Source organism: Oratosquilla oratoria, chromosome 16 (genome assembly GCF_046742065.1).
Source record: "Oratosquilla oratoria isolate Oo_2021 chromosome 16, ASM4674206v1, whole genome shotgun sequence".
NCBI lineage: Eukaryota > Metazoa > Arthropoda > Malacostraca > Stomatopoda > Squillidae > Oratosquilla > Oratosquilla oratoria.
In genome coordinates, this window is record NC_134792.1 from 53,813,525 (window position 1) to 53,827,331 (window position 13,807).

General features: G+C 37.9%; 1 protein-coding gene across 1 annotated transcript; it reads right to left on the reverse strand.

The window, feature by feature from the left end:
- Window positions 1–1,440: 1,440 nt before the first annotated feature.
- On the reverse strand, window positions 1,441–13,348 carry LOC143034015 (uncharacterized). The gene is made up of 2 exons (XM_076199850.1): window positions 13,040–13,348; window positions 1,441–3,620 (listed from the first exon to the last, which is right to left on the reverse strand). The coding sequence occupies exons 1-2, from the start codon at window positions 13,138–13,140 to the stop codon at window positions 2,207–2,209; spliced, it is 1,515 nt and encodes a 504-aa protein (XP_076055965.1). The 5' UTR covers window positions 13,141–13,348; the 3' UTR covers window positions 1,441–2,206.
- Window positions 13,349–13,807: the final 459 nt, after the last annotated feature.

Genomic DNA, 13,807 nt, shown 5'->3' on the forward strand with positions numbered 1-13,807 from the left:
GACCTGCTGGACATCGAAGAAGAGAACAAGAGGGAAAGAGAAGAAGCAGAAGCGACGGCAGCGGCAGACAAGGCTGAGGGAGGACGGACGCTCACTGCCACTGTTATCAGTGAAGCATTAGGAAAAATAAAAGAAGGTTTTGCCATGCTGGAAGAACACGACCCCAATGTTGAACGAAGCACCACAATCACAAGAAAGTGTATGGACACACTTTTCTGCTACACTCAAATGCAGACTGAATTTCAAAAGAAAAACCGCCAGACCACCATGCTGGAGTTTTTCAATAAACCGCCTGTGCAACCAGTGACAGAAGAGGAAGAGGAAGTGGATGACCCTGAAGCTATAGGAGAGGAAGTGGAAGTGGAAGTGGATGTGCCAGAGGAGGTGGACAGCACAGACGAAGATGGCGAGTGACTGTGAGGGACTGTGAGAAGTGAGGGAGCATCGTGTTGAGTGTTAATGGGTGCTTTATTTACACTTTATTTACACATTAGTGTTACTTATAGGTTTAGAACGATACATTTTTAGAACATGTTCACTTTATTAGTCAAATAAATGTGTTTTTCGTTCAAAAAATGGAAGTTTTTTGGGCCAAAACCCGCATCCCCCCTATTATCCATTGTTTCTTATGGGGAAAATATGTTTTTTTTGTGCGATTTCAGTTTGTGCGAAGCCTGTAGGAACCCATATCTCGCACAAAACGAGAACTACCTGTATATATATACAATATATATATATGGAAAGAAAAAAAGAGAGAGAGAGAAATGAGAGGTCAATAGAGAGTGAATTTCTGGGCCTATTCTGTAAACCAGGTACTTGCTCATCAGGGCCACACCTTTAGGTTAAGGTGGGAGAAGTAATGTCAGTTTGTTCCCTTGGTGGTGTCTCAATTGGGTTGCCAATGTTCCTGGCTGTAGTTCCATCCTTGAATTCAATGATTGTTTGAAAGCTTTCCAAAATGCTGTCATAATGATGATTCAAAGTACATAATCCATATCATCTTTACTCTATTCTTTTTCCTTTCTTCTCCAGTTATTGAAAATGTGGTTGAGAAATATATTTTCTATGCACAAAAAGCCCAAATACTTCCAAAGCTATCAACTACATAATTTTTTTTGCTGTCACAGGAGTCATAGAATCAGAATATGAACATTTTTCTTTGTATTTACCTACTTGTGATATACAGGAAAGGCTCTAAACTTATGAAGTTCTGTCTCCATTTCTCCAACCCTCATACCTAGTTTTGAATTCCTTTCTGGTTCCAGTCTGGGCATTACCAACTATACTATTCTAGGAGTTCATTCATCTATATGGAAAACTATTTCTTGACATTCTTTAGCCATTATTTTTTTTTTCAATTTCTTGCCATGTACACAGATGTGAAAATATATTAGAAATTTTGTAACAAGGTAGTCCTCAAAAGGGGAAAAAAATGTATCATTCATGGATCATCTTATAATATAATGTATTTCCACAATTTTGTTTTATAGGCCTTTTGTCACATTTCATAAATAAATCAACACAGAAAGAATGAGGGCATTTGTAATAAAAATACAAACCTTGGAATGTGTATTATTGTGCACTTTATGTAAATAATTTGCTACAACTTTCCAAACTGGATATAAGAAGTAATATATGTGAAACTGTAAAATGCAACTTCTAACTGCACTCATGTTTGACTAACAATGTAAGGCTTGTAGTTCAAGCTATAGTGGCCAGCAGTGAACAGGGAGCCAAGCAACAAGTGCAGCAGCACCAGCACATCAAGCACTTTTAAAGTTTCTTCTCAAATGTTCTCACATCCATTTTGCCTCAATAATATATCTGTATGGGATATCTGCTTTTGAATTTTCTTAAAAAACATTCACGGTGATTATGTACATTATAATACCAATCCCAATACATTTGTACATCCTTTTCACTGCAAATGCCTGTGAGAAATAAAGAAGAAATTGCAAAAACATGTTTTGCAGCGGCTGTGATCTGCTGGCCAACATCCAGCCATGCCATCAATTGCAGACCCCTTGCCAGTATGTGCTACACTAATAAGTCACTAAAAGCCTGGCATCACTGAAGAAACAGCCTAAGATTAAAACTACCTTTGGGCACCTGGCCCTCATAGCATTGCACATACTTCCCAGACTGATTCCATTGTATCCTATATGTTGCAAGGCTTCCGGACAACAAACTAAACAGTTGCAAACTATCATCTGGTCACGCTTCCTCTAATAATGCAGTCAGGCCGGCTGACATGGGCTTCTTCTACTCCCGTAGCAGTTACATGAGTTCCTCTTACATCCAACACCTTCAGGGTTGGAACTTTGCGAATAATCTCTTTCAAACCACTATCAGTGATGGCACAGCCTGTTAAAACTAGAGTTTCCAAATTTTTTGTTTTGGATCCAAGAGCATGAATGACTCTGTCAGTTAAATCCTTGTCTGGACAGTCTATAAATGATTCCTGATGACCTTCCCAAGGGCTTAATCCATGATCTGCACCAATATCATTTGAACAAGAGGCATCTCTTGCAATATAAAACTTCTCGTCTTCAATTCTGTCTTCACCCTTTTTACTGGATTCCCGTTCTTCTGAGTTGTCTTCTTCATTCTCACTTGAGGTTTCTTCCTCAATTTGGTCTAAATTTTCTTTCTCTTTGTCTTCTCGCCTTGACTGATTATTCTGGGCATTAATGGGCCGCCCATCTTCGCCCACAAAGTAATGCTGGTCTTGGTCTTCAGGTGGATTGCGTTTCCTCAGGGCAGGAGCATTTCTAACCCACTGTAAGCCAAGCCCCTCCAGTTCCTCCTCTTCCACCTGCCGCCACTGGGCTCTGTTACCTCTCATATTTATAACTACCACCTGTTGCCGCTCTTCTGATCGCCGAGGATCTGACATTACCAAGTTATAATGTGGACTATGTGAGTGATCAGATCGCCGTACACGCCCTATGGGCCCTAGATATAGAGCTTTTAACTTTTCTGTATGTACAATAGAATTTACTTCACCATCCTTCAGGCTTGTGCCTCTCATATCAAGTTCCTCTAAATTTTGGAACCCAAAACGAAAGCTGAGAGCCAGATATGCAACTGCAGTCCCAACCTTAATGCTGCTTCGCAACACTAATCTCTTTAACTTGTCATGTTTGCTAATGACCATCACATCAAAATCATCTAGCCAATCACATCCAATAATTTCAAGCGTTTCAAGGTGAGGCAAAACTTTGTACATGCCTTTAAAATATGACCCTTCTTGCAGAAGGTCTGGCAACTTATCCATTTCACAATTTACTAAACTTAACTTCTTTAAAGATTTAACTGCAGCAAAGTCAATCATCTTGAGTTTTTCAGCATCCATATATGCTTCAACCAGCGTGAGTTCTTCCAAGTTTGGACATTTGGTGCCGATTGAGGTTAACATGGAGGCACTCACAAGGGGACTCCTAACCCGTCTTGTTCCACTATAGCGTTGCCTGTGGCCCCTCAGGATCAGAATAAGAGTAGTGTCTCTTAGGAAGTGTAGACATCGCTGTAACTGACGTAATGACAGCCTCCCACCACTAAAATCAGCAATGGTCCACAGTGATTTGTCATTAGCAACTTTGCTAAATCGCTCACAAGTTCTGTAAAGAAAAGAACAATGGTAATATAACCTATCGTTAGTAATGGAACTAATAATGCTTAAAATCTATGTGTATTAAACTAAAAAAATAAAAGTATCTCTGAACTGAATGGAATTGTTTGGCATTAGCAAGAATAAAATCTTCTGCGTATAATACTGAAGTTATGATATTTATTATGTTATGCTATTTGAATTGTTTTTTTTTTCAAAAGTTTTAACCAGTGGTTGGATTAAAAAATGTTAACAGGTTTTCTCACTAGGCCAGTAGCATGCAGATACCATGTAGGCTGTATTATGGCCTGCACAGGTCAATTTTTAATAACCAGTTCACGGAGCTCATGAAATTCCAAGAACAGGTTCATACAAACTGGTAAGAATCAGGTGAATTCCACCACTGATTTTAACCCATTCCTATCATAAGTCTGGCCCTGTTCCCAACTTTGGCAGTGAAATGAAAAGGTCACAAGGTGACTGATGACTCCCTGTGGACTTCAGTGCACCATCACAAGAAATTCCAATTTAATTAGAAGTAATCCCTCATTGTTTAGGCTTTTGTACACATTAAAAGAGGAGCAAAGGTCATCTCCCAATGGTATCCAGCTCTATTTAGGGTCCAATCTACTCACCCTACATGGGGAAAGGGTTAGAAAGGTGCCCTTAACATAACCTCCCCAAACTTAACCAGGCTGGGAAGCTGTCCCCCAGTATGGTCATCCATAATGTCGTATAACAATAACAATATTGAAAACAAAACAATAACAGAGAGGAAGCAACAGCCTTCCCAAAACCATAGCCCCTCTGTTGCACTTTCACTCTGCCTCGCAACACTTCCCGGAGTGAAGTGAAAAAGCCTGTCCCTAAACTCAAGAACTATCTACAATGGTAACACCAGAGCAATTACCCACCCTCTCCACAGAGGATAATAATCACTGCCACTGGCATTATGAACAGCTCTTAGTACCCCAATCAACAACTATAACCCCAATCCCACTAAAAGATAAAGCATTCCTGAGCTTGCCATGCCATGCTCACCATCAATTTTACCCATATCAAGATGAAGTGGACCCTAAACTGGACTATGCAAGATCCTTAATCCTAAAACCTACCAACAATAAATCAATAACAAAGAAATACTCTATGAGAGTATATGATGAATATGAAGACCATGTGGAACTCCCCAAGGAGATACTGTACCCCCAACAAATATAATTAGAATCAAGAGCTCAATATAACAAAGTCAAAGCCTTAATGACCATGGTAGGTGCCTCAATTCAAACAACCACACAAAACATTTAACAACAGTGTAGAAGTAGTTTGCATCCCACCTTTATGATACCACATACCACACACATTAAACAATGGAAAAAAATTGTGACAATCAAATGTAATAAAAGTATAGTTAAGACAACCAGAAATGGTACAAATAGTGACCTTCAATCAACCACAATTTCCCAGCATGTTAAACTCAGAGATACACAACCCTGAGAGCAGATTTAGCTTTGATAACACATTTTTAGAGAAAACTGAGTGCAAGAGAGACTTGGAAGTTGTAATATGTCCTCACCTTAAATCCAGAAAACAGTGCATTAGCACCAGGAATAAAGCTAACAGAGCATTAGGTTTCATTGCAAGGACAGTTATGAATTGAAGTGCAGAGGTAATTATTAAACTCTATCTGGTGTTAATTAGATCCATCCTTGACTACGTGGTTCAGTTTTGGTTTCCATCCTACAAAATGGACATCAATTCACTAGAATTAGTATAGAGGAGAATGACCAAAATGGTACATGGGCTCAGAAATTTACCTTACAAGGAGAGGTTTAGGGACCTTTACTTCACCCTCTGGAAAGATGCACAGTGTGGGGGTGGTCTAATAAAGGTGTTCATGTGGATCAAAGGCTTTATCAAGAGTGATGCAAACAAGGTCATCATATTAAAACAACAGGGCAGGACTCGCAGTAATGGATTTAAATTAGACAAATTTAGATTGAAGAAGGAAATAGGTAAGAACTGGTTTACTAATAGGGTGGTCAACAAATGGCATACACTTAGTAACCATTGAAACTACCAGTTGTTTTAAGAAACAGACAACTTTATAGATGGGAATGACAAGTGGTAATGGACAAGGAACTACCTAGTATATGCCTTATGGTCTCTTGCAGTCTCCTTCATTCTTATGTTCTACCTGATTGAAGGTTATTTGAGATAGGAAGTTGAGAAACACTATGCCTATGTTGTTGCTTCAACTGCCAGCACTTTGGACACAAGGTAACAATGTTGCTGCTTAGAAGGTGTATGTGTATAATGTTCAGCCTCCACAAATAATACCTCATGCTCAAACCCACCCAAATGTACATCCTGCAAGCAAGAGCACCATGCATCATCCTCAGAATCCATAGTATACTAAAATGAAAAGGAAGTACTCAATGTCATTAACTCAGAATGCATCAGTTTCAGAAGACCAAAAATGAGTACAATCCAGGATGATTGGACCAGGAGTTGCATTGAAGGAAATGCTATATTTTGTCACAGAACCTCAGGTTGTTCCACTCAACTATACCAAGAGAGATCCCCTACATGGCCAAAGAACTCCCCTGTACAAACCACTGCATTCTCTTTACCAGTGTCACTAGAACCTGCAGTCCAATCACACACTCCCATCCCATCTGAAGTACATGAACCTCAAATACAACCCCAATTCCCCCAACTCCACCAAAACCCTCAACCACAAATCTATGCAACCCCTCCCCCCACCAACCCCTAAAAATAGTAAGAACCTCTAGTACCAAACTCCATCTTCATCCGTCCACAACAACCCTCACCTACAAACCCATTCACCCACTCCCCTTATCCACCCAAAGACACCATCCAGAGTGCCCAAAGACATGTAAAACAAATGCCTACACACATAAGTTATACAAAGCAATGAAGGACTTTGTTATCAATTTCTTCCTCCCAGAGAACAATGAAATAAAGATCAAACTCTGATGCAATAGAAAAATCTCCACAAGGATAGACCAGAACATGGGAAATATGAGATAAATGAAAGTATAATGAAATAGATATATCTAGAGAAAATAAATGAGTGTCCAAGGCAAAGCTCAATACTATATTGTGATGGCTTTGTGTGCAGAGATCGAGTAGGATGTGGTGTGATTGCTAGGGAATTTTTCAAGCCTAGTAAATATGTTGATGAAAGATTGTCAAAGAGTGAATGATAACAATTGTGGAGCTACAATCAATATAGGAAGGACTACAGATGACATAAGAAAAAGAAAGACGTTTATGGATTTGTAGATAGTCAAATATATACCTGTAATCCTTAAACTTGAAAGAACCTGCCTGTGCAAGTTTAGCTAATTGATGCAGGGAACTTGTACATAATCTAAGGAAAACAAATTATGACGCAGTATTCATGTGGATACCTTCACACTTTGGTATCCAACTATATGAAGAAGCAGATGCCTTAGCTAAGCAAGCTATACACAAAGACACAGTTGATGCTTAACAATGCATAAACATAAGAAAAATTAGAACAAATGAGAAACATTAGAAGACAATGGGAGATTGAAAAAGTTTATGATATAATAAACAATGGCAGTAATAACATGGCACATTATGTAACTGTATTAGAAAATAGAAATGTAATGTATAGTAAAGCTTTTATTAAAACAGGATTTCCTGATCAAATAATATTGGGAACACAGTCAAGGATGTGAAGATATTGCTTGCAAATTATCCCATAGTGCAAAATCTCATACACTACAGCATTATGTAATGGAATGTAAACAGCAGAATAAAGAAATATGAACATACACAACTACACAGAACAAGTATGTGGCATGATAACAATGACGTAGTAAAGAAATTTGTAAACAAATTCAATATGTAGACATTGTTACGTGAAACTGTAAAAGAACACTGATACATGACATCAAATATGAATAAATTTGTAAGCCTTAGATGCACCCGTGAATGGACATGCTAGCATGACCCTTTGATGTAAAAGTCAATAAACCTTTAATAAAAATAAATAAATAAATATATAAAATAAAAATAAAAACACTGCAGGATGCACCAAAACCACTCCTATAGGACACCTGCACTGACACCAGAATTCTTTCAAAGAACATCATATAAAAATGACAGGAACATAAATCTATGCAAAAACATGGAACAACAAACACCTTTCACACTACATCTCACGAAAAAACAAAAAAACAAAAACAAAAAAACACCAGCAGCATACAATTAAAACATCTACCATAACCTACCACCAAAAACATCCACACAGAAACATATTCACACCATGATAACAAATCAAGTCCTTCAAGAAAGACCATCAAATTTGATATGACAATACTAACCTGGAGATAAAAATCCCAGAGAGAAAACCCCACCCCACTAGACAAGAATCACACTAACTCAAATGTGCTGAGGATACCATCCATCATTAAGACAATACCAACACAGAATAGGCCTGATCCCAGATTCAAACTGCTCCAAATACAACCACCAGAAAGAAGACACAGAGTACTTCATACTACTATGCCCCACACTAACAATACCCCAACAATAACATAGTATCTCTTCTCTAGGTGAATTGTGGTCCTGACTGGAGGCTGTTGCCAATTTCCTAAAGGCTGCAGGTCTTCTAGAAGACACCAGGGGCAACAGATAGATTGAAAGATTTTTCCACAACTTCCGAAAGAAAACAGGACTATTAACCAAACTATGAATACCTTTCATTAACTAAACCAACAAATGAAATATGGGATAACATATGACAGCAACAAGACTGTCCATAAAGATAAAACTGCTGGTAATATACAGTCCATAACAACAATACATTTTAAAAACCCTATCTTCAGGTGGTACCAGTGAAAAATGTATTGAATCAAGAGAAAAAAAAAATAATAATAATAATATCACTAGAAAAAGAAGAGAATAACATTAGATATGAAAAAAATAAGTGACATTATCTATGATACCATACATATATGGCTAATGGCATGGGATCATATCAAGATACACACTTCAAACTGGCAGCATAGGCATACATTTACATTATCTACACAAGTTACATTTTGACTTTTATAAAATTCACAGACAAAATAAATGTGTACATCCAACTAATCAGGGTGGCTAAGGAAAAAGTATACTTTCACCTTTGAAATGGTAACTTTAAAGGTCACATAATTCAAGCATAGTATCAGTACAGTACTCAACATACAATTGGTCTGCCCAATTGAAAAACATCAAAAATGCACCAACAATATCAAATAAATATTAACAAAAAACAGAAAATGATAACTTTGGTTATTTCACTCGCCATTAATATTTTGTGGGACACCCTTTCCTCTTGATAACCTTCTGCAGGCATTTTGGGACAGAAAGGGTAAGGTTACGGGGTGTATCCTGTAGTATCATTGCCCAAGATTCCAAGATATCATCCTCCAGCTTAGGTACAGTAGACACGTCTTTCGCCTGTAAATAACGTTTCACTATCTCCCACAAGTTTTCAATTGGATTTATTTCTGGGCTATTAACAGACCAGTCTCTGATATAGTCAACTGCAAATCATCCAATGATTCACTCACTGACTTGGCCTTGTGTACAGGGTCCCCATCTTGCTGAAAGATGACCACCCACGTATCATCAAATACATCCAGAAGATGGTCCCGCATCAGCTTAAAATATACATGCTGATTTACTGTTTGGTATTTAGGAAGCACTTGAATTTTAACAATGCCAGTAAATGCATCCCATACCATAAGCAAGTCAGGGTGTTTTACAGTAGCTTGGATGTAGCATGGGTAAAGAGGGTCAATACCAGGCCGCTGATAAACATTTCCACCTCTACTGTCAGACACCATAAAGGTGTATTCATAGGTCCACAGCAAAATCAGCAACTTCTCATTATCCCAACCACTATTATTTATGTGCAAAAGTGACTCTATAGTGCTCCGTTTAATAGTAAGAAAAGGCCTCTTGACAGGTCAGTGAGTTCTGTACCCAAGCGCCGTGACGCTATGACCCACAGTTCAGACTGACACCTCACCAGACAGTTCAGTTACTTTCCTTGATTTTCTTTGCAGTCACTCATGGATTAGACAATCTGATGTTTTACAATTGTCTGGGCCCTTTTACTGTTCTTCAGTGCCTTTCTAGGCCTCTTTTTCTAAGTTGCAATGGAGAGGCCACCTTCCCACTGAAACATGGTAACCCAGTAGCTAACACTTCATGAACACACACCAACCTGTTCAGCTATTTTCTTCATTGTATGACTTGATTTCTTTAGGGCTATGATCTAGGCAATGGTTCCCTATGATAAATCCTTACTAGAGCCCATATTCACAACACTGCTGGGGGCATTAGAAGAGGCAGCGGAGGGCGGTCAAGAGGCAGACACACAGGACACTCGTGGCACAAATGCTCTCTCAATGGTGGCAAGACAACTGCTGAGCATGTTTATTTCTAGCAGGATGATTAATTTTGCCACAATACTACAATGGTATGCAGCACATTCAAATGGCACAAAAATTCAACACCTTAAAGATGTTTCCTTTCTCAACATTGCATTAGTCCACTACAGCCCTGGCAAACCAATCCTATGTCAAGTACTGTATGTACATAAACTGTAGACTTGTTGTCAACAACTAATCATACAATGATATTCTATAACTTAAAAATTTAACAAATTATGCAATGAGTGGCAACATTTCAAACACACCCTGGATTTCAAGGGAGGGGAAACTGCCCCCCTTAACCCTACCCTCATGGATGCACATGATGCACATATCAATGAAAAAATCTTTCCAGAGAGATCCGTGAGAGGACCCAAGGACTACTGGTAGCTGCTATAGGTGTGTTTCCAATCAGTGAAACTTTTAGCAACAATTGAACTGATTTATCAACATTAATTTTCAGTATTTATAAAGATGTTTGCCAATCTCACGGATGCAATTCTCACCTATATCGTCAGACAGCTCTTCTCATTCCGAGTATTTTGAGCCCCATAACCTACACAAATTAACAGTTATTTCAGTGGCAATTTTCAGAAAGTTATATTTTTCTAGTGGGGGGCTGTGGTGCAGAGTAGCACACCTACATGTGAAAGAGATATTAAGAAGTGAGTGATACAGCATGGGATACAAGGCAAATTCCCCTTTCAGGGCCACATGTTTGTTCATCAATGCCCTCAGAGAAAACACCCGTCCTTATTTTCTTCACCTAGGCAGCAAAGCCATAGAATGACCAGCGTTGTCAACCATGTACAGTACCTCCCCTCAAAGCTTTGAGCAAAGAGGAAGCTGGCAATAAATAGAATGCAATGAGACAGATATTTTTTCTCCTGGGAAACATCTTTATATTTACCAGGATAGGTTGGGTTAGGTTAAGTCTGAATGTGCTAATCTGCACCCACAGCTCTCACAAAAAAAAATCAATCAATCAATAATAATAAATAAATAGAAAATATGATAATAGATTTTTAAAAATAGATACCGACATTACTGTTACTTTGCAGTACTTATTTATGGGGTTCAAAATACTCAGAATGATAAGAGCTATCCGATGATATTAAGAATCGCATCTGTGAGTCTGGCAAGCACCTTTATATTGATCAAATTTTTATAGTAAAAAAATAAAAATACAGTAAAGCCCTTATAACTCAACAAAACAATTAATTATTCATTAAATAATAGATTTAAAAAAAACATAAAAAAAATCATGCATCTCAGCATCTTTCCAAGTTTTAACTACATCCTGTTATCTACACTCGACGTGCTTCACCCACATTTTTTCTGAATGTGTATCCATACTTCGGCACTCTCCAATTCATCTTGGTATGCTGCCGTGTTATTTCCACATCATGTGGTATACATTCAGCGAGGTTTGCCTACACTATCCCTGCATAGTGCAGGAAGCTGCTGCTCCTCCAGCTGACAATGATAGTGAGGATGAAGAAGACCAACGACCCAAAATGAAATTATCACAGCTTTGTTATTACCTTGACAAAGCTTTGGAGTGGTTGGTGGAACATCAGTTTGATACCTACTACAAAAGTCTGAAGGATATACAAAGTGCTGTCATCAAGAAGCACATTTCACAGAAAATGAAAATATCAGCATTCTTCGAGTCCAAGCCACAAGACAGAGAATCCCACCCTTCTACAGGCATTGAATCTGGGTGCAGTTTCATTAGCTCAGTTTCACCTGAGGTACCACAGCAGTTATATAGTACAAAACAAAATAGTGCAGTGAATTTAAGAGATTGTGTATGTAACGTATTATTGTTGTGAAAATATGTGACCTAGTCCCACACAACATATTTGGGATCTCACCACAATGCCTTCCTCTGCTTGGACTACATAACTACAGCAGCCCCTTCATTGGTCATTGTTGTTTTAACCTAATACTGCTGCTGTGTAGTGTAGTGTTTTCAGAATTTTGAAATGGGGGAAGGGGAATGAGGGCTTTTCATAACTCGGAAAACTGAATAACTGAGCAAGTCTGAAGTCTGTATCATGCCGAGTTATAAGGGTTTTATAGTAATAATAAAAGAAAAATAAATAATAGAACTGCAATGGTAATTAGTATAAGACAATTATGAATTCAAATATTAACTCGATTTCCACCTACTTTGGTTTCGTAATAACCCCATAACTTTAAACAGAAAGTTTATACTAGACAGTTAGTAATCAAGTAGTGTTCTCTGTATAATAATGATAAATAAAAGCATATATCTATAACTAGTATGTTTTGGTGTTGCTGTCAATGAAAAAATTATTTTATTCTATGATGACAAAGTACCCATGGTCCTTGTATATGCTATATTTTTAGATTCAACAGAGAAGGCGAGCAATACTACATTCATCTATGCATACATATCTAATTGGTGTTCATATATGTATATCTATGTTTAAATAGAATTACCTATGTACACTACTGCACACACACACATATCTATTTTTCACCCAAAGGAATGAATTTTACAACCTACAACAAAGACCAAGCATTTCAAAATATTTTCCAAGGTTTCTGTGCATTTTTAATTCTTTCAGATTCGTTTTTATCCCAATAATACCATAGGAAATGTACTTACAACCCACATTAGAATAACAAACATGGGCTTATTACTGGATATGCGACCCAGACATCATCTGTTGCACACCTCAGTAATCAATAATTCCCTCACATATAAGGCTTATGGAAACCTTGCAGTACAAGTTAAAGTTCATGACAAATAGAAAGTTTTAAAGTTAGTTCTTATACTACACAAAGTATGAAGGAAATTGAGGTAAGGTGACAACAATTTACATATACATTTACTCCGACAGCTAGTTCAGCGATGAATCCCAAACAACACAAAACCCATTACGCCAACACTTGAAGCTCATATTTAGCTTTAAATACTCACTGAGACACGCTGATAAGGTCGTGACTCTTAAGATAGGAAAATATCAATAGAAGAACGTCATCTGACAGGTCCAAGAGTGAGGGCGCCGCGAAAAAAGCCATTTTCTTCGAAGCTTGGACCTACACTTACGACCTCGCATCAATGACCACCTCCCCTCCCTCTAAGAATCATAGGACGCCCTACTCCGGTCTTTGTATTGGATAACTGAAGAACTCCTCATTCGCCTGATGGCAATCAATTGGAGAACTAATGAGAACATAAGATATTTGAAGGTACCATACAATGAGCTTAAGCGTCTAAGTACGCAAATTACTTCATTATCTGATAGACAAAGATCTGTCTCATTCTACTTTCATCCATTCGATTAAAAACAAACAGCGCGTTTCGTCAAATATTTTTATTTACAATATAAATTTAACTTTGAAGTGACATCTAACCGTAATTAGCATAAATCTACATTGTCCCCTATAATTATTTGGAAGTTGTAATGTACCGGGAAGTTTGAAAATTGACAATTCATTGGTCTAAATATTGAAAATTCTCGAATCCTCTCTCGTAGTTCCTCATGGTTTACGCACTGGGTTGTTATATTAAGATAAAAATATTACATGCATACATTATTCCAAATAAAAAGACCCTACTACTGAGTTATGAAAGATGTTAAAGGGTACAATAAAATCTGTTTCATCCTCTCCCAACTCAGCCAAACATGGAACATTTGGGCATTCGTCTCCTGTGTCATCTCTACTCACAAAGTGATCATAGAGC

Coding starts and splice junctions, on each gene's coding strand:
- LOC143034015 (XM_076199850.1), bottom strand. CDS start 13,140: ATGGCTTTTTTCGCGGCGCCCTCACTCTTGGACCTGTCAGATGACGTT. Junction 3,621..13,039: donor GACCTTATCAGCGTGTCTCA/GTGAGTATTTAA, acceptor TTTTCTTTACAG/AACTTGTGAGCGATTTAGCA.